Genomic DNA, 21,096 nt, shown 5'->3' on the forward strand with positions numbered 1-21,096 from the left:
CGTTCGACGTTCGAAACCTAAGAAGGGTTTCGTTAAGATTAGGGAGTCGTTTACTTCCACCGATTGTCGAACAAGGCTAGTGCTTTTAGTTTTTTTTTTTTTTTTCAGTTTAAATTATAATTTAGATTGTGAAGAAAAAGTTGCAATTTGAGGTTATGATTCGTAACTCGATCGTGTGGGTGAAGTTTTTTAAGTGTGCTTTTTATTTCTGATGAATGGTTTGGTGGAAAATTTGGGTCTTTTGAATGCGGAGGTTTTAAGTTGCAGGGATTGTTTTCTGTGTAATTTTTAATTTTATTTTTTGATGAATTTTGTGGAAATTAGGGATGCGAGAAAGGGGTTAGGGTTAGGGTTTGGTGGTGGTGGAAGGAGCAGAATGGAGGAGTCTGAACTTGAAGAGGGAGAGGCATGCTCATTCCAGAACCACGAGGAGGATCTTGATGATGCTAGCATCGATCCTGATGTTGATCTCTCTTACATTGTAAGTGCTGTTTTTGTGTTCCTTTAATTATAGATGTTTAGGGTCTTGTACTCAAATTGTGCTTTTGAAATTCCTGTATATTACGACTTCTTTTTTGCTTGTTTTACTATCCTGGATTCAATGCCTTAGCTCTTAACTATGTGTTTCCCTAGTTTGTGCAATTTATTTGGAGTTGTGCTTTACAGAATTGCGCTTTATTAGGATTGAATTGAACATTTGGAATGTATTTTATTTTATGTGTGATGTTTCACATAGAGGGTGTGATAAAAAAATCCTTAATTTTGGTGGCATTTGGTCCTCAACTTGATGCATTAGATGATTGAAGAAACTTTTGCTCAGAATGTCTCTTTAGACGGTGATAAAGGTGGTGCTTTAATCTAGCTGATAGTGTAAAGGGTTTCTTTTCTCCTACCCTTTGTTGGTGTAGATTTGTTGTTGATGCTTCTCACATACCTGCTTATAGTTCTATAACTTTTATCCTTTGATAGGATAGGATTACATATAATGTCAACCATGTACTGAAAGATATAAGAGTGTTTTGTTTGTTCTTTTTTGAATTTGTGTTTACAATTTCAGTTCATAGAGCTCACATTTTGGGAAGTTTGTATGAATTGGAGAAACTTATTTAATTTGGAAATTGAGCTGACTGAGCGTGTGATGGCTGTTAAAGATTCATCGTTACATTTCTCTACTGTATGGTTTATGCCTTTTGGAATTTTATTTTTCAAAGGATGCAAAACTTCAAGATGTTCTGGGACACTTTCAGAAGGATTTTGAGGGTGGGGTGTGTGCAGAGAATCTTGGTAAGTTGTTACATCTTATAACCAAGATTCAAGTGCAGTCCTGAATAGTTATCAGTTCCCGTTCTAGTGTTCTAACGGCATTGGGGAACACTTCATCATTACAGGGGCTAAATTTGGTGGTTATGGATCATTTTTACCTTCCAGTCAGCGCTCTCCTGGATGGGGTCATCCAAGGACTCCATCAAAAGCTCATAGTCAAAATACATCCAAATCTTCCCCTAAGTTGCAACCAGAGGTAAATTTCTTACACTAATATGGGGCCAAATATGTATATGTACATTTGTGTTATCAAATTGATCATGGCTTTAGGTTTTGTTATTCCAAATTAATCTATTGTACCTCTAAACAGGGTGGGCAAGGGGATGCTGTACAATTTTCAAATGGAAATCAGTCATTGAGACCTGGCCCAGGTTCTGCTGGCTACTCAAGGCTGCCTGCTGTTAAGGCACCTTCTGTTAATGATGCTATCACTCAAGAAAATGGCATGACAACTGCTGGTGCTGAGGTGTTCACTTCTAATGACGCTCTCACTCAAGAAAATGGTTCTCTAAGCATAAAGCCTAGAAGCACATCAGACCGGAAGACACTGAAATTTCGAATCAAGATGGGTGCTGACAATTTACCAACACGGAGAAATGCTGCTATCTATAGTGGACTTGGTCTTGATGTGTCTCCATCATCATCACTTGATGACAGCCCCTCAGAAAGTGAAGGAATTTCTCATGAGCGTCAAGATGCTCCTTTTGAATCTCCATCTTGTATCCTTAAGGTGAACTTTCTGTTTCCAATTTGATTCTGTGCTATCTCCATATTGTGTTTGAAGAGACTGGAAAATGTTTTCTCTTATGGTGTCTTGAAACAGATTATGACGGACCTCCCTATGCTGCTGTCGCCTCTAACTGATGATCTCATTCAGTTAATAGAAAGGGAAACATGTGCCAGAGAGAGCACACCTGTCCCTGTTTATATTAATAAGCCAGAAAGTTCTGGGATGTTACCGCAAGAATCTAACACTCTAGGAGGCAAAGGCAACAAAAAATCGTCAGGAAGGAAGAAAATTAAGTCTGTAGACGGTTATGAGTCCTCAATGGACATGAAGAGCGACACTAAGAAGAATGCTCTATCACGGAAGGAACAGGGTATAAATGCAGTGAATACTGAGGAGCGGCTTTCGAAAACCCCGAAGCTTCCACTTCTATCCAGTTCATATTCTTTGCGTGATGATTCAGTAAAGGCTGTGGAAGTTAACAAGGGTACAGTGAGGGAGAAGACATTTTCTGATCATGGACAAAAGGGTTTAGTGGAGTCAACATCTACCGAAAATGGTTTTGTTGAAAGAATAAAGGGAGGTTCAGGTGATCCAGCACAAAGGAGCCTGGTTGAGCCAACAACTTCTGAAGTGAATGGTAAGACAAAGGGAGGTTTAGGGAGGAAATTTGTGGGAGAGAAGGTTTCTCTAAATGATTCATTGGCTTGTACAGAAAAAGACAATCCTGGGAGAGTTAGAATTTGTGATTCAGTGTGGGGTGAGCCAAATACTCCTAAGAATTCAAAAGGAAGCCATGGCACTGTCACTGCTGGGATACAAAAGCAGAAGTTAAAGTCTGGCACCTCTTTGGTGCCTAAAGTAAAGAAGAGTTTTGATGGTAGTTCGATGTCAAAAAATGAAACTGAAGAGGCCAGGGTACAAAAAGGCCCCGGAAAGGCTAGAGATACATACAGAGACTTCTTTGGGGAACTAGATGAAGAGGAGGACAGAATGGCCTCGCCAGAAACCTCATATGGGGGTAAACTGAAGGAAACCGAGGCTGTCAAGAGGTGCACACCTGAAATTACTCGTGGAATAAAGGAGAGATTAGGTGGTGCTGAGAAGGTTGATAAGTCATTAATATCTGATGAAGATCCTAAAAGAGCTACAAATGTCCAGTACACTAATGTGAATGGTGCTGCGGCGGATATTGGAAAAGGAGATCCTGTATCACTGGGTCCAGTTGTGATGGAAGATAATTGGGTGCAGTGTGACCGGTGTCATAAGTGGCGCCTTCTTCCAGCCGGCACTAATCCTGATAGCCTGCCTGAAAAGTGGTTGTGTAGTATGCTTGATTGGCTGTAAGTTCTAGTCCTGTGATTAAATATTTAGAAGATATTTGCCCATTTTTTATCCAAAAGTCCTTATTAAAATAAATAGTTAGGAATCTTGAGCTTGCTTGGTAACATATAATGACATCTGTTTATGTTGAATTGTGAATTATTTGGATAGCAAACTAAGTCAACTACATAAATGTTTCTTTGTTCGAACCTTACAAAATTTGCATAATGTGCAGGCCTGATATGAATCGCTGTAATGTTAGTGAGGACGATACCACAAAAGCCCTTATTACATTATATCAAGTGCCTCCTCATAATGGTCAAAGCAACGTGCAAAATGTCCCTGCAAGTGTTATGGTAGCAGGAATTATACCAACTACCCAGCAAAACAATGATCTGTTTGCAATGCCTGGAGGGAAGAAAAAACCTATGAAAAAGACATTGAACTCTGCCAATAAAGATGGCTCTTCTCAATTTTCATCTTCTATGAAGAAAAGCTTGCCCTCATCAGTGAAAAGTAGAAGCTTAAATGATGTAAATAAATCTCCTGCTTTGAGTAACCCTGATGTTTTGGTGAAGAAACACAAAACTAAGCAGCGAATGCTGGAGCAGGATCCTGATGGAGGTAATTTTATTTTACTAGATAATGAATGTGCTTATCTATTACTGTAGTATTAGCAACTGGTGTTTATGTCTGTTTATCAAAATTTGTTGGTAGGTGATACAAAGAATGTGAAAGCAAAAATCAGGAAGGACCCTGATCAAGATAGTTCTAGACCATACAAGAAAAGTAAGATTGATGGTAATGATGAAGAGTGGATGCCGCAGAATGGGCCTACTAGGAAGGGGGGATACAGCTCGAATAGTAATGTTCCAACTACTTCAGTTGGCAAAGATCCACTTAGACCAAAAGATCGCTCCTCTTCAAGGGACTCTAAATACAATGGTAATGACAAGCTACTGCCTTCAGCTGAGATAGCAAAAGATAAGGGTCAGGGTTCCATGGATGAGGGATCCCTGAATTTTGGGAATTATGATTCCAATGGTGCTCTTAAAAAGAGGAAACTGAAGGAATATCAGGATGCTCAATTACAGGAGAGTCATGTGGAGTTTAGTGACTCTCGGAAGGAAAAGAAGCCAAGAAATTCAAAATCTGAAGGTAGAGAATCAAGTTCCAGTAAAGGAAGTGGCAGGACAGACAAAAAAGGTAGTCATACTAAGAACCACAAATTCAGGCAAAATCCAGGGAGTGCGCCATCACAACGGAGTGTGGGTGGTATGGAGAGTTCAAAGGTAGATTTGGGGCCTCTGAGGGCTTCTGCTGCTGCCACTACTTCAAGCTCGTCAAAGGTTTCTGGCTCACATCAAACCAAAGCTAGCTTCCAGGAATTGAAAGGCTCGCCAGTGGAATCAGTTTCTTCATCACCTATGAGAATTTTAAATGCAGATAAATTTACAAATAGGGAACTGACGGTGAAAGATGGATTTCATGATGCTGCTGCTGTGGGTAGTGCAACTGAGCAAGTTAAAGATCGATGTCATGGTGAAGACAGCACCGGTGTTTATCATGCTAATGTGACTCATCCAAGGAAGATTGGCAAAGGATCACTTTTGAAGGATAATGGTGGCAGCTATAAGTCTGAGTCTATCGCTGTAAAGGTCAAAAGTTCTATCCAACTGCAAGATGAATCTCCTCCATCAGAGGCAAAACAGCGTAAGGAAGGCAATGCAAAGCTGCAAGAGAATGTTGAATCAAAGCTTGACAAAAGCGAGAATATACTTGTTGGGAAGAAAGATTATACAGAAAATGATATTAGGAAAATACAGAATGGATTAAATAAAGAGCACAACTTTCAAGAAGTCCGTACAAATGGCATTTGCAAGCAGGAGGCATTGCCTGCTACTAGTCAGAGCCAGTTGACAGAATGTGATATTGAAAGATCTTCAAAAAGGCCTCTTTCAGAAAGAAATGACAAAGGAGTAATTGGAAAAGGTAAGTTGTCATTGCCACCCTCTGGAGATGTAGCAGGTGATCTTCCCCAAGTAGACGATGAATCGAAGTTGCAAAAGAAACAAATTCGAAAGGGTGAATATCAAAATGGAACACAGCAAGTTAATTCCAGACATCCCACGATTAATGGACACAAATCCAGGGAGCTTGACAACCCTACTCCAAACAGAAGAGATTCTAATAATGCTTTGAAAGAAGCTAAAGACCTAAAGCATCTGGCTGATCGTCTTAAGGTTTTTTTCATACAATCACTTCTGGATTAATTCTTTTTAATTCTCATTGGTACTTATTTTAAAGATTTTGGGTTTATCATGCAGAATTTAGAATCCACTCTCGAGAGCACGGGGATTTACTTACGGGCTGCACTGAAGTTTCTTCATGGAGCCTCTCTATTAGAATCTAGCAACAATGATAGTAACAAGAATGAGATGATTCAGTCTATCCAAATTTATAGTAGCACAGCAAAATTGTGCGAGTAAGTTGATAGTTTTTTTTAATTAATTTATTTCTTAAAAAACACACAACCTTATTGAAGGGTTAATTGTCTTTCCTTGTGAATTTGGTACATACAATCTAATAAAACTATAAACATTGTACCACAAATGTTTGTGAAAAGTTCAATAGACCCTTCTCACTCTATGTAACTGTTATACATGTTTATAACTTATTTCATATTTGTAGTTTGTCCATGTTGGTGGTAGTACATAAAATTGATGGATTTTAGCTGAGCTTTATTTTTACTTTTGGGTGGCATATCGTAGCCTCAAGTTTTTTATTTAATTCCTTTTTTGATATTCTCTATTTGATAGGTTTTGTGCCCATGAATATGAAAAATTGAAAGACATGGCTGGAGCTGCTCTGGCTTACAAATGCATGGAGGTGGCATATATGAGGGTTGTATATTCCTCAAGCACTAATGCAAGCAGAGATCGGCATGAGCTGCAGACAGCTATGCAAATGGTTCCTCTTGGTAATGAATTATTTTACCAGATTTTGGTGTTTGAATGATGCTATCATTTCTTTCTTACTGGAGTTCTCACTCACCATTTAAATTTGTGCTCGACATCGTACCGCATACCAGTCCGTTTTGGTAAATAGCTAGTAAAATATAGCTTAAGCATGAAATCACGGTAGAGTATTCTTTTATTTTATTTTTATTTTTAATTTTTGATTTTGGGTTTCAAAAATTATTATGTCTCATGTAGCTCTATCACATATTTTCCAAACATTGTTCATCAGGCTAGATGTCAGATTCATAAACACAGGTTGGGAAAAAAAAAAAAACTAATGTTGAGCTAGACTAGTTGAAGTCCAGTAGACTTCAGATATTGGTGGTTTAGACCAAAAAGAATCATAATTACAGATCTCATCAGTTGGTGTATAATTAAGAAAGCCATGGTGATAGAATAAGGACAGGTAGATATGGCCAATTTGCTAGATGATAGCAAGTTTAAGATTCTTTGTATTTTTTCTCCTTTTATTATGTACCCATTCTTCGCTTCCTCACCAGCTCCATTAACTGTGAGAATATTGTTGGTGAAATGGGAGTAGATGTACGTCTAATTCCTCTTTTTTAACCCCTATATCTTTTTCTCTATATTATCATCATTATATCACTATTTTGATTAGCTCCTTGTCACATTTGTTAGGCGAGTCACCTTCGTCGTCTGCATCTGATGTTGATAATGTTAACAACTCTATAACAGCAGACAAGGTTGCCTTGTGCAAGATTACCAGCTCCCCCCAAGTTGCTGGAACCCATGTTATTGCTGCCAGAAATCGTCCTAATATGGCGCGACTGCTCAATTATGTAAGCATACACATGAAAATTGTGCTGACAAATTGGGCTTTATCTCAATTATTTATTTTGGAGTACTAGGATTGGAACCTAGATTATTATATTTAGTAAGATACTAACAAATGCAGCATATTAAATTACAGTAAGTTATGAACATGGTGCACAACTTAGCTAAAAAATACATTTTTGGGACCTTTCTCTTGGATTCAGATCAAGGAGAATTTAAAAACTTGTGAATAGTAGTAAGATCCTAGTTTAAATAATACATAGCAACAAAAGAGTTGTTCAAGTCTAAAACATTCAAGGTCTTTAATCTGAATGAGTTGAAGGATTGAAACACCAAAACAAAGGGAATTAGAATATCAAGGAAACAGGGTTAAGATAGTTCTAAATAGGGACATTGTTCTACAATTCAGGTAGTATGCATAAATAAAAATACCTTCTCTTTCCTAGGCCATTACTTAATTTACATTCATACTTGTCTTTGAATATTTTTTATTTTATTTTTTTCCAATTAAAAATCTTGTTTGATCAGGTGGATCCAATAGGATGTGAATATAAGTGACTTGTCATGTTTCAGGTTCAGGATATGAATTCTGCTATGGAAGCCTCAAGGAGATCACGGAGTGCTTTTGCAGCTGCTAATTCAAACCTTGGTGAGGGTAAGTATGCAGAGGGTTTGTCATCCATCAAGAAGGCTCTTGACTTTAGCTTTCAGGATATAGAAGGTTTACTGCAATTGGTTCGACTTGCTATGGAGGCGATAGCTCGGTGAAGCATCCAGGCAGTTGCAAGATCATCTAGCCTGTTAAGCATTGCTTGTTGGTTAAGTCTATGCCTTCGCTGAGACAAATGATGGGCTGAACCGTACTATGAAGGGCACGGTTTATCATATAAAATCTTGTGTATATACATGTCTGCGATGCATACACACAGAAATGGGGATCAGATACCAAGAATGAAAAGTGTGGTAAATCTCTAGAAAGTATGGAGGTATCAAAATTCTGGAGTTGGAGTTTCTTTAAAGCAAGTTCTTAGCTCCTTTGAAATTCTTGCCATTGCTTGGTCTTTTCTCTTTCTCGAGGGAGTATTATTATTATTTTTTTTGCGACCCAAAAATGTAAAGTTATATATGCTAGAGAAAGGGATTTTGTAGAGCTTTGCATTCAAATGTAGTCACCCATGTTCCAGTTGAAAATAGAGTCACTCTTGGATCATCACTCCAAAGGAAGGAGTTGAAGGGAGTTGAATGTAAGTGAGCCTTTTCTCTTGTACTTTGGTTTCCTTTGCTAAATCCTCTCAATTGAAAAATCCATGTTGATTTTACCATTGATTGGTTATCACTTGGATCAATCAGTAGTAAAACTGAATTTTTGGATTGAGAGAATCCATTTCACTTTCTGATTCTTATTCAACTTGTATGCAGGTTGCCTTGTACAAATTTAGGATCATTGGCGAAACTTTTTTTCTTTTCTTTCTTTCCTCATCCTCTTCCTTTTTTTTTTTTGTGGGTTATAAAAAAAAGGCTATTGGTAGTTGATAGAGAACAGAAGACAATAAATAACAATTGGCAGTGGGAGCATGTACAGCAGGAAATTCACTTTTTAAGTTGCAGTTTGTAATATTATCAATTTTTCTGATATAATATAATATCTCATGAACAAGGTTGCTCTACTGATTAAGACAGCATTAGAAATATAATATAACGCTGATAGTCATAAAAGCACTAAAAGAAGATGCTTGGCTTGAAATATAGATTTTATTTCTCAACACCACCGTTGGATTATAAGATCGTTACATTATTCATGTATTGTTATATTATAAAAAATGTTATACACACACAAAGTTGATTGAATGATGTTCGTTTTTTATATCAATAGTAGATTAAATTAGATTTAACTAGTGGCAGCACTAATAACCTATGATGCATAGATACTTCGAACTAGTTGCGCTATTTCCATTTGATACATGTCATGTCAAATAAATTGAAGATACTTCTAGTTATATTTAATTTTTATTACTTTTCATAAATTATATATCTAAACAAGTAATATTCAATAATAATAAACCAAATAAATTTGGGTTTAAACTGATTTGTATTAATTCTGATATTAGTATTATGCTCTTATATAAAAAAAAGTTGTGTTTTATGCTAATCATTCCAATTTTATCAGATATTATACTAAAGCCGTATTGTAGTATCTTATAATTTTTAAACATTGTCATGTCCTTATATCTGCATTATGTCATGCAGTATCTCATACTTAATAATTCAACTTTTGAGGCAAAAATCAAAGTGAATAGTAGTACTCTTTGGTCTTTTCTAGACCGAAGACCAATTGTTATTGTGATGCTGGTTTGATAACAGTAACAAAGAAAGATTAATGGACATCATGTTTGAAGAAGAGAAAAGGGAATTTGGATTTGATGTAAAGGCAATAAATTGGAAAGATTATATCACCAATGTTCACATTCCAGCTCTAAGGGAAGGGGAATGGGTAGTTAGTGACTTAACACTTTCCGTTGTTACCTTGAACACGAAGGAATCTTCATTATATCTCTCTAATCTACCACTAAATAGAGAGTTTAACCTTGTTAAAACCTTCTTGACACGTGATACTATTCAATTGTTTTATTTATTCCATTTTATCTTTTTAACAATATTAAACTGAAATGTAGTTCATAAACTGACAAATGAATTTGAGTTTACATACCTACTAAATTTTGAGTTACCAATCTAAACAGGCTCAACAGTACTTAATTTAGAACCATGGTTCTTTCACAATGAAGCTTAGAAATAGCTACATGGCACATTGGGTTTACATTTGATTTGATAGTACATTACAATTTCTTCATGCAATAATTTAGGCAAGTAGGACAAAGGCAATAATGCAGATTACTGCAGGAGGGCCTATTATGTAAAACATCATAATTATCATTGGTTTATTTTTTCAACTTTGTCTGAATAAATTTGATTCCATTTGGAAAATAAAAGTAACTTTTGAAAAAAACAGTAGAAAAAGTAAGAAATGTGTGAAAGAATGTCATGCAAATATCATCTTATTGGCTATTGGATGCAGTGTGGACCATACATATAATTATGAAAGCACTCAAACATGTGACTTTTTTTTTCCGAGAAAGAGAGAAGGAAGCATCATATGAACTTGTCCCAAAGACCAATGAGCATGTGTCAAGTCAATGTCTTTTTGCTACAAGGAAAACAAAATTCATAAGCAATTAAGCATCCCTTTCTGAACCTGCTGCTACTACTTCCTTTACCTTCATTGCAAACAAGCTTTAGAAGTAGTTGGTCGAAAAATTGTCAAAAAGTGTAATGGGTTAGCTTTGGCTGCTCAAACACTTGGAGGTTTATTAAGAGCAAGAAAAGAAGTAGCGAATTGGGAGTTTATATTGAGGAGTGAAATTTGGGAACTTCCCAAAAAAGATAGTGGGATTCTTCCTGCATTAAGAATCAGTTATCACTACCTCCCTTCACACTTAAAACGTTGCTTTGTTTATTGTTCTTTATTCCCAAAAGACTATGAATTCCAAAGAGATGAACTGGTGTTATTGTGGATGGCAGAAGGTCTTTTGCAGCAACCAAAGAGTGGCAGCACTTTAGAAGAAGTTGGTTCTAAATATTTTAATGATTTGGTTTCGAGATCATTTTTCCAACATTCTAACACCGATGAAGGATATTTTGTGATGCACGATCTCATGCATGATTTATCAATATTCTATGGTGGAAAGTTCTTTTCTAGAAACTTTGAACTCGAAACTGCAGACAAGCATGATGCTTGTCCTCGTCCTCGTCATCTTTCATATGATGGTTGGATCGATGATTCGCTATTCTCAGAGATATTGGAAGTATGTGGTTGTTTAAAAAATGCAAGGACATTGCTTTATATCGGTTTTTATACGTGGGATCTTTCCCCAGAGGAATATGATCCTTGTCGCTTACTTGCACAGTTGAAGCACTTAAGGGTTTTGTCATTTCAATTCCTTCCTCTTGATGATTCAATAAGTGATTTGATCCATTTGCGTTATTTGGATCTCTCTTGTACACCTATGGTGACATTGCCAGAGTCAATGAGCAAATTGTATAATTTACAAACACTGAAGTTTACTGGTGGATATCTAGAAAAGCTTCCAAGCAACATGCAGGATCTTGTAAATTTGCTTCATTTGGATCTCTCTTCTACGGCAATTGAGGTATTGCCCGAGTCATTGAGCAAATTGCATAATTTACAAACGTTGAAGTTGAGAGAGTGTGAAAACCTGAAAAAGCTTCCAAGCAAGATGCAAGATCTTATAAATTTGCACCATCTCGATATTGAAGGTACTAAAATAGAAGAGATGCCGAAAAGGATGAGCAAATTAAAAGACCTACAGATTTTATGTTACTATATTGTCGGCGAGCGTGAAGAGAATGGGATAGGGGAATTGGGAGAACTTGTAAATCTTCAAGGGTCATTTCGTATTAAGAAATTAGAGAATGTGGTTGATAGCAGTGAAGCTTGGAAAGCAAGGATGGTTGATAAGAAATACATCAGTGATCTATATTTGAAGTGGTCATCAGGTGAAGATAGTGATATTGTTAATTCCCAAATCGAAAAAGATGTGCTTTGCAAATTAGAACCTCACAATGACCTGAAATATCTAAAAATAAAGGGTTACAGGTGTACCGTGTTTCCGGATTGGGTAGGGCAGTCTTCGTACCACAACATGACTGAATTGGAGCTGTGGAAATGCAGGAATTGTTGTGTGGTTCCTTCACTTGGACAGTTACCCTCTCTGGAGAGGCTGGTCATTAGAGAGCTCGACAAGGTGAAGAAGATTGGTGGGTCATTCTATAAGGGTGATGGAACTCATCAGCATCAGGAGACACCCTTCCGATCCCTTAAATCTCTGGAATTTTATTATATGTGTTGCTGGGAGGAATGGGAGTCATATGAATGTGATGATGATGATGATGATGCACCATTTCCGAAACTTGAGAAGCTCCGTATTTCTGAATGTCCAAAGTTAAGAGGAGATTTGCCCACTTTCCTTCCGTCTTTGAAAGAACTTGTCATTTCAGGATGCGAGGAGCTTGGTTGTTATCTGCCAAGAGCTCCCATCATTCGCGAATTAAGAATATTTTGCAAACAGGAAGCAAGAATGTGGGACCTATCACTTTCAATGTTGGAGAAACTATCCATTAATGGAGAGCAGCAGGTGGAGTATGTGTTTGATGCCATGTCTCACACCCAACCAACCTCTCTCACACTTTTAAGCATCGCAAACTGCTCATCAGCCATATCATTTTCAGGGATTTCTCTGCCCCCTTCATTGAAAGAGCTGTACATCTACGATTGCAAGAATGTAGAATTCACAATGCAACACCAACAACATCAGTCACTAACGAATCTTACAATACAGAACAGCTGTGATTCGCTTACATCCTTCGCATTGCCAGCATTCCCAAATCTCAAGGATCTCAGAATCGCAAGACGTGAAAATTTGACATCTCTGGAGGTGTCACAGTCACAGTCCCTCCGAGAATTATGGATTGAAGAATGCCCTAAGCTGGGGAAGATAATAAGGCTGCCTGCCTCTTTAGAGACTCTCAAAATCAGAGCATGTCCGTTGTTGGGTGAAGGCATAGAGAGGAAGGACCCCCACATTTGGCCATCCATTTCCCACATCCCCCGCATTCGACTTGATGGGAAACTGATTCTCAATGACTCAACATCTTAAAACAGGTAACTCTTTTTCTCTCTCTTCCCCAAAGGCACTTCGTCTTCACCAACATCAAATTCATTCTTTCATACATTATATTATCATTAACATAATTTTGTTCATACTGAATTTCATCAACCCATTTTATTTTTTTGTAGTAACAAGTCATGCTGCTTGTTTATCAAATCTACTCTACACTGTTTCAAATCATGTGTCTCATGTCCTTCTACTCTAAGTATAAAACTTTATCCTCTGTCATAACACTGTCAATCACCACTACAGCACATGGTCGGGGCAAATTTAGTTATCATGATAACAGAAAGGAATTCTGAGGCATGCCTTTTGACCAAATCTTGACTTTTCAGTTTTGAGTTGCATTATATGGTTGTTAGTGTATCATAACTCATATTTCAACTGGCCCATCTTCGCTATCACTCGTCTACTCCCACTTTTTAAGCTTCTCATCATTGGACCGTCGCACAACAAAATAGTAAAACATTTGGTCTCTTTTTTGCAGGAAGCATATCGGAATAAAGAGTTTGGTTGATATTCTCTGCAGTTGACAATTCATAATATTGTGATTTTTCGGATAAAAAGATGTCTATGATTGTAAGAAAAAAAGCATTTATGCCCCCAACTATATATTCCTGACTTCCTGTACTTGATTTGCTACACTTTCCTAAATCCTAATTTTCCTTACTTTTGTTGCAGTAACATTTTTGGGCTGCCTTGACCACCTTCCTTTTGCTATTTCCTCCCCTTCCAATTCAATGTTGGGTTTATTACTGCTTTTGCTGGTCTTGCCTTGAGAGTTGTAAGCAACTTTTCACTTTTTCATTGCATCCATATTTGTTTCATTTTTCTTCTTCTGTAATGTGAACGAACATGTACATTATTGCTTAATGCCTTCTTGCCTTCTTCGTATGAATAATGGAATATAGATAAAATGGAAGAAAATATGATCTAGGAATACACACTTCTAATTCCAGTCAAATAATGATGCCTTGAGAAGCTTAATTAATTTTCCTAATTTTACCAAAGGTATTCAGGTAAAATTTTAAGTTACTCGTTGTTTCATTGCATGATGCATATTATACTCCTAGAACCATGTTTTCCAAAGATTAATTTTATTGGCACTGTTACCTCTGAATTTTGGTCGTTCTGGAAGTTATATATTATGAATGTCACTAGGGCTTATATATATTGGACTTGTACCCTCACTCTATCATATAGAGCACCAATGTCATTGCCAACTGTAGAGTGTAGAGAGTAGATGCATCAATTCTGATTGATTTAACCACCATGTATCTCAATCACTAAGCATATTCAAATTACATAGTAGTTGAGGACAAGGACACTGGACATTGCAAGCAAGAAATTACATTCTTAGTGATGTTTGTCATTTATTTATTTTTTCTTGTGGTAGCTATAGTATTAATCTATGTTGCCATGTTCTTCAGGTTGATAGGGTACATCAAGCATCTCATGAATTCCACCATGGCTCTATCAATTCAGAGCTCTTTGGCGCCGCTCAGATCCCTGGGAGCTCCAAGATGGGGCGGTGGATTGTTAGTCATCCTTAGGATTTAGATAAAGCTGTAGACAATTGGAACGAGGAAAATAGGCTCTTTTTAGAAAGCTGTTAAGGCCATTTAGGTAAAGATAGGACAGTTAGTAGGAGTAGTTGTTAGGTTAGTTACTATAATGGAATTGAGAATGTAATTGATGGGAATAAGGGTAGTGGCCTAAACAGTTAGTATTAGAAGGCTTGCTGATTTCATTGTCAAGCAAATTTTGATGTTGAATAAAAAAAACTGGAGAGTACCGCCTCTCTTTCCTCTTGTGGAGTTCTTAACCTTGGTCTAAACAAAGTGTTACATTGGTGTTTTTGCCGTTAACATATGGAGAGATTGGTATTGGACATAGGGGTGGGGATGAGATTGATAGTAAAACTTGTCATGTTTCATTTGATATTGATGGTAATGTTGCAGTCTCAAAAAATTTGGAAGCATGTGATAATTTTAAATTTGCAAGAACATTGTTAAGGGATGCCCTTCCATTATTACAACCTCAAAGGAAATAGTCCTTGTGTATGACTTTTACTATCAAAGCTGGAGAGCTTAAGAGTTTTTTCGTTTGAATGGTTTCCTCTTGATTCATTGGCCAATTCAACATTAAACTGATAAGTTTGTGTTATTTGGATCTTTCTGAATCATCTATAAAGATATAACCTGAGTCATCTACAAATATTGAAGTTGAATTGTTTGACTTTCTGGTGCCTGGTCCACAGATCTTCTTTGCATATGTTTACCACCTAAGGCAAGTTTGTATAATCTTTTCTACATCACATGAAATGGCACACTCATTCTTAATTTTATCTCTTCTAGAATGTCAGAAAGTCCTAGTATATCCTAGTGAATCAGTGCAGTTATTGTTAACTTCTATCAAATTGAAGCATTGAAGGTAGAAGCCATTTCTTCCAACTGCCATCTTTGACCTTCCATTAGGCATCAAAGGCAGAGAATGTGATGTTGTTTGAGACACCTCCAGAGCTGAGACGAGAATGGAGGTAGACAAGAAGCTAACTCTGGATTGACTTCAAGATTGCGAATTTTATCAAAATCTTAATTTTACCAGATAATGAATGTGCTTATCTGTTAGCGTAGTATAGGATACTGGTGTTTATGTACTGTTTGCAACGCATGTTGAATGGATATTCATTTTTAATTGTTATTCCTGCTAGTTTAACATCTTCTGAAACAATTCAAAAGGAAGAAATCAAATCATCTTGAGAATTATTATAGTATTATAAATAAAACCTTCCTATAAATAATCTGATATATAGCTTCTGCAGAATGCAATTTGTATATAAAAGAACAAGAAAATCATGCATTGTAAGCATTTTCAACTGAAATTTTTTCATGGAGCCTCTCTATTAGAATCTACCAACAATGATAGTAACGAGAATGAGATGATTCAGTCTATCCAAATTTATAGTAGCACAACAAAATTGTGCGAGTAAGTTGATAGTTTTTATTTATTAATTTATTTTTAAAAATATAAAAAACCTTATTGAAAGGTTAATTGTTTTTCCTTGTGAATGTGATTTCCTTTTTTTGATATTCTTTATTTGATAGGTTTTGTGCCCACGAATATGAAATTAAAAGACATGGCTGGAGCTGCTCTGGCTTACAAATGCATGGAGGTGGCATATATGAGGGTAGAATATAGCTTAATCATAAAATCACAATAGAGTATTCTTTTATTTTATTTTTATTTATTTTATTTTTTATTTTGGGTTGAAAAATTGTTACGCCTCGTGTAGCTCTATCACATATTTTCCGAACATTGTTCATCATGCTAGATGTCAGATTCATAAACAAAGGTTGGGGGAAAAAGCCTAATGTTGAACTAAACTAGTAGATTAAATTAAGATTTAACTAGTGGCAGCACTATCAACCTATGATGCATAGATACTTCAAACTAGTCACCGTATTTCCATTAGATACATGTCATGTCAAATACTTTGAAGATACGTATGGTTATATTTTGCCAATGTTATTAGATGTACACACACTTTCCCTTGTTACCTTGAACACTATAACTCTGGCAACAGCTTCAACTACGAGGGAATCTTCATTATCCCCTGCTGTAATTTATTAGTATAATAAATTAATAATCATCATATCCGTGTAATCTATTACTAAGTAGAGAGTCTAACCATGTTAAATCCTTCTTGTCATGTGTTACCAATCAATTGTTATCCACATTTCGTTATCATGTTGGGTGGAGGAAGGCCCTCATGATTTAGATGGCCATAAATAGAATGGAAAATGTTAGTGTGTTGAAAGTTTCAACTCAAAAATTGATGCAAATATCACCACCCTATTGGCTATTGGACTTCATAAGAATCTATAACAGAAAGAAGAAAGTAATAACTCTAACAACAACCAATAAAAAAAAGAGAACGAAAATCACATAAAAAAAAACTAAGTTCATCCACTAAAATAAATACAAAAATTAAACTATCAAATAAAAATATTACTTTATAACTCTAACATCCAAATTTATTATATTACAAATTATTTTAAATAAAATATCTTTTAAATTTAACTTTAGTTTATACATATTTAATTTAATTTTATAAAATATAATAATTTTTAATATTTATTATATACTATTATTAATTTACGTCCTCTGTATAGCGCAAATCACATTCTAGTTTTTCTAAATCTCTTTAACCCGATTTGCAATTACATGAAGTCTAAAGTCAAACATAGAATTATTTTCAGCAGTACACACCATTTCTAGCCGCATATTTTGAATTGAATATTCTAGTCAGGTTCTTTAAGGATCAGAACCAACTTCCACCGCGGAAGACAAATCCATCATGCTATTGGCTATTGGATGCAGTGTGGACCACACATAGAATTATGAAAGCACTCACTTTTTTTTTCCGAGGAAGAGAGAAGGAATCATCATATGAACTTGTCCCAAAGACCAATGAGCATGTGTGAAGTCAATGTCTTCTTGCTACAAGGAAAACAAAATACATAAGCAATTAAGCATCACTTTCTGAACCTACTGCTACTACTTCCTTTACCTTCATTGCAAACAATCATCCACTACTTTCCTTGTTTTCTTTCTTCTAATCTTGAGATCAACATGGCTGCAAGATTTGTGGGAGAAGCTTTTCTCAACTCTGCACTTGGCACTATCTACGACATGCTGATTTCACCCTTACTTGTCAACTTCATCCAGCGAAAGAAGCTTAACCGGAAGCTGGTTGAGAAGCTGGAGACAGTTCTGAAGGCTGCTCATGCTGTGATCAATGACGCCGAGCGGAGGCAGATCGAAGAGGAAGCTGTGAAGGACTGGCTGGACAGGCTGAAGTATGCTGTGTACGATGCTGAAGACATACTTGATGAAGTCACCACCAAAGCTGCCATTCAAAAGGTTCAAGGTAACTCTCTGTCTCGCTATGTCAATTTGCATGGTGATGGTGAGATAGTAACCAAGATAGAAGAGATCATTGATGCATTAGAGTCAATTGTAAATGAGAAAGATGGTCTTGGCTTGAAGGAGATACCGGTGGAGGACATGTCATGGAGGATCCCCTCAACATCTCTGGTTGGTGTGCATCAAATATATGGCAGGGACCAAGACAGGGAGGCCATAGTAAAACTGTTGTTAGATGTTACCAATGACGGTGGAATATCCGTGATTACTATGGTCGGCATGGGTGGAATAGGAAAGACTACTTTGGCTCAGATAGTTTACAATGATGACCGAGTGAAACAAAAATTTGATGTTAAGGCATGGGTTTGTGATGGGCAAGAAGAATTTGACGTTCTTAAGGTGACAAAGGCTGTGATGGAAGCAACTTCTAGTTCTTGCAGCTCAACTGAGTTAAACACAATTCAGGAGAGCTTGAAGAAAGTCCTAGCAGGGAAGAAGTTGTTGGTTGTTTTGGATGACATGTGGAGAAACAATTATGATGCCTGGATAAGTTTTCTAAAGCCTTTTAAATCTAGTAACGGGGGTGTTAAGATTCTTGTAACAACTCGTCTTGATTCGATTGCTGATATGGTGAAAACTATTCCAACTTTCCGTTTGAGTTTGTTGGGTGATGATCACTGCTGGTCAGTGTTTGCAGATCATGCATGTCTTAATTCTGTTGAATCCCATATCCGTTCTGCTTTAGAAGTAGTTGGTCGAAAAATTGTCAAAAAGTGTAATGGGTTAGCTTTGGCTGCTCAAACACTTGGAGGTTTATTAAGAGCAAGAAAAGAAGTAGCGGATTGGGAGTTTATATTGAGGAGTGAAATTTGGGAACTTCCCAAAAAAGATAGTGGGATTCTTCCTGCATTGAGAATCAGTTATCACTACCTCCCCTCGTACTTAAAACGTTGCTTTGTTTATTGTTCTTTATTCCCAAAAGACAATGAATTCAAAAGAGATGAACTGGTGTTATTGTGGATGGCAGAAGGTCTTTTGCAGCGACCAAAGAGTGGCAGCACTTTAGAAGAAGTTGGTTCTAAATATTTTAATGATTTGGTTTCCAGATCATTTTTCCAACATTCTAACACTGATGAAAATTTATTTGTGATGCACGATCTCATGCATGATTTAGCAATATTCTACGGTGGAAAGTTCTTTTTGAGAAACTTTGAACTCAAAACTGCAGACAAGCATGATGCTTGTCCTCGTCATTTTTCAAATGGTCTTGTAATCGATGATTCGTTATTCTCAGAGATTTCGGAAGTACGTGATTGTTTAAAAAATACAAGGACATTGCTGGATATCAGTTTTAAAACATGCAATGGTTACACAGAGGAAATTGATCCTTGTCGCTTACTTGCACAGTTGAAGCACGTACGGGTTTTGTCATTTAAATCCCTTCCTCCTGATGAGCTTGATTCAATAGGTGATTTGATCCATTTGCGTTATTTGGATCTCTCTTATTCATCTATCGAGACATTGCCAGAGTCAATGTGCAAATTTTATAATTTACAAACACTGAAGTTGAATGATCGTGATCGTCTAGAAAAGCTTCCAAACAACATGCAGGATCTTGTAAATTTACGTCATTTGGATCTCTCTGGTACGTCTATTGTGGAATTACCCGAGTCATTGAGCAAATTGTATAATTTACAAACATTAAACTTGAGTGCTTGTGAAGAACTAAAAAAGCTTCCAAGCAAGATGCAAGATCTTGTAAATCTGCGCCATCTCGACATTGAAGATACTAATTTAGAAGAGATGCCAAAAGGGATGAGCAAATTAAAAGATTTGCAGATTCTGAGTTACTACATTGTTGGCGAGCATGAAGAGAATGGGGTAGGAGAATTGGGAGAACTTGTAAATCTTCAAGGGTCATTTCATATTAGGAAATTAGAGAATGTCGTTAATAGCAGTGAGGCTTGGAAAGCAAGGATGTTTGATAAGAAACACATCAATGATCTAAGGTTGCAGTGGAGATCAGTTGAATATGGTGATATTGTTGATTCCGAAATCGAAAAAGATGTACTTGACAAATTACGTCCTCACAAAGACTTGAAGAAGCTATTCATCTGGTGTTACAGAGGTACGATGTTTCCGGATTGGGTAGGGCAGTGTTCGTACCACAACATGACTTGGTTGGAGCTGAGGGGATGCAGGAATTGTTGGGTGGTTCCTTCACTTGGACAGTTACCCTCTCTGGAGAGGCTGGTCATTAGAGAGCTCGACAAGGTGAAGAAGATTGGTGGGTCATTCTATAAGGGTGATGGAACTCATCAGCATCAGGAGACACCCTTCCGATCCCTTAAATATCTGACTATTGAAAAACTGCCTTGCTGGGAGGAATGGGAGTCATATGAATGTGATGATGATGATGATGCACCATTTCCGAAACTTGAGACACTTGAGATATGGGATTGTCCTAAGTTAAGAGGAGATTTGCCCACTTTCCTTCCGTCTTTGAAACAAATTTACATTTCAGGATGCGAGGAGATTGGTTGTTATCTGCCAAGAGCTCCCATCCTACGCTCATTAAGAATAGATGGCAAACAGGAAGCAAGAATGCGGGAGCTACCACTTTCCATGTTGGAGACACTAATCGTTAATGGAGAGCAGCAGGTGGAGTATGTGTTTGAGGCCATGACCCACACCCAACCAACCTCTCTCAGTTCTTTACAAATCTCAAAATGCTCATCAGTGGTATCATTTCCAGGGGATGCTTTGCCCCCTTCGTTGAAACAGTTGAGCATATACGATTGCAAGAACGTAGAATTCCCAATGCAACACCATCAACATCACTCGCTACAGAGATTAGAAATACACAACAGCTGCAATTCGCTTACATTCTTCGCATTGCCAGCGTTCCCAAATCTCGATTATCTTAGCATCAAAGAACTTGAAAATTTGACATCTCTGGAGCTGTCACAGTCACAGTCCCTCCTAAGATTATCAATTTCAGATTGCCCTAAGCTGGAGAACATAATAAGGCTGCCTGCCTGTTTAAGGGAACTCAAAATCAGAGAATGTGGGTTGTTGGGTGAAGGCATAGAGAGGAAGGACCCCCACATTTGGCCATCCATTTCCCACACCCCTACATTTAAAGTTGACGGGAAACAGATTCGCAATGACTCAACATCTTAAAACAGGTACTGTTTCTCTCTCTCTCTCTCTCTCTCTCTCTCTCTCTCTCTCT

General features: G+C 37.0%; 3 protein-coding genes and 1 long non-coding RNA gene across 6 annotated transcripts in view; 3 read left to right on the forward strand and 1 right to left on the reverse strand.

Moving 5' to 3' along the window:
• LOC107626125 lies at positions 7 to 8,853 on the forward strand. Of its 2 annotated transcripts, XM_016328914.2 has the most exons (13): positions 7 to 75; positions 325 to 481; positions 1,212 to 1,284; positions 1,389 to 1,519; positions 1,634 to 2,053; positions 2,147 to 3,393; positions 3,609 to 3,997; positions 4,091 to 5,616; positions 5,701 to 5,858; positions 6,193 to 6,353; positions 7,033 to 7,193; positions 7,762 to 8,432; positions 8,608 to 8,853. In XM_016328914.2, the coding sequence occupies exons 2-12, from the start codon at positions 377 to 379 to the stop codon at positions 7,954 to 7,956; spliced, it is 4,566 nt and encodes a 1,521-aa protein (XP_016184400.1). In that variant the 5' UTR covers positions 7 to 75; positions 325 to 376; the 3' UTR covers positions 7,957 to 8,432; positions 8,608 to 8,853. The 2 variants fall into 2 exon arrangements, with proteins under 2 accessions (XP_016184400.1, XP_020972113.1); XM_021116454.1 differs by lacking the exon at positions 7 to 75 and having other exon boundaries at positions 99 to 481.
• LOC110269080 lies at positions 639 to 1,203 on the reverse strand. Its single transcript, XR_002358089.1, has 2 exons — positions 1,103 to 1,203; positions 639 to 858 (listed from the first exon to the last, which is right to left on the reverse strand). It is a non-coding gene; the product is annotated as an uncharacterized LOC110269080 (long non-coding RNA).
• On the forward strand, positions 10,473 to 14,873 carry LOC107626127 (putative disease resistance RPP13-like protein 1). The gene is made up of 4 exons (XM_016328917.2): positions 10,473 to 12,925; positions 13,420 to 13,511; positions 13,614 to 13,716; positions 14,363 to 14,873. Exon 1 carries the CDS (start codon positions 10,758 to 10,760, stop codon positions 12,918 to 12,920), a length of 2,163 nt encoding a protein of 720 aa, XP_016184403.1. The 5' UTR covers positions 10,473 to 10,757; the 3' UTR covers positions 12,921 to 12,925; positions 13,420 to 13,511; positions 13,614 to 13,716; positions 14,363 to 14,873.
• The window catches only part of LOC107626126 (putative disease resistance RPP13-like protein 1), a 12,267-nt gene continuing 8,505 nt past the window's right edge, over positions 17,335 to 21,096 (forward strand). Inside the window, exon 1 of one of the 2 annotated variants that reach the window (XM_021116455.1) lies at positions 17,335 to 21,049. In XM_021116455.1, coding sequence (XP_020972114.1) covers positions 17,568 to 21,044 — 3,477 coding nt within the window. In that variant the 5' untranslated portion in view covers positions 17,335 to 17,567 and the 3' untranslated portion in view covers positions 21,045 to 21,049. The remainder of the gene's footprint in view (positions 21,050 to 21,096) is intronic. The other variant, XR_001617475.2, reaches the window with a different exon arrangement.

Source organism: Arachis ipaensis, chromosome B02 (assembly GCF_000816755.2).
Source record: "Arachis ipaensis cultivar K30076 chromosome B02, Araip1.1, whole genome shotgun sequence".
NCBI classification, from domain to species: domain Eukaryota; kingdom Viridiplantae; phylum Streptophyta; class Magnoliopsida; order Fabales; family Fabaceae; genus Arachis; species Arachis ipaensis.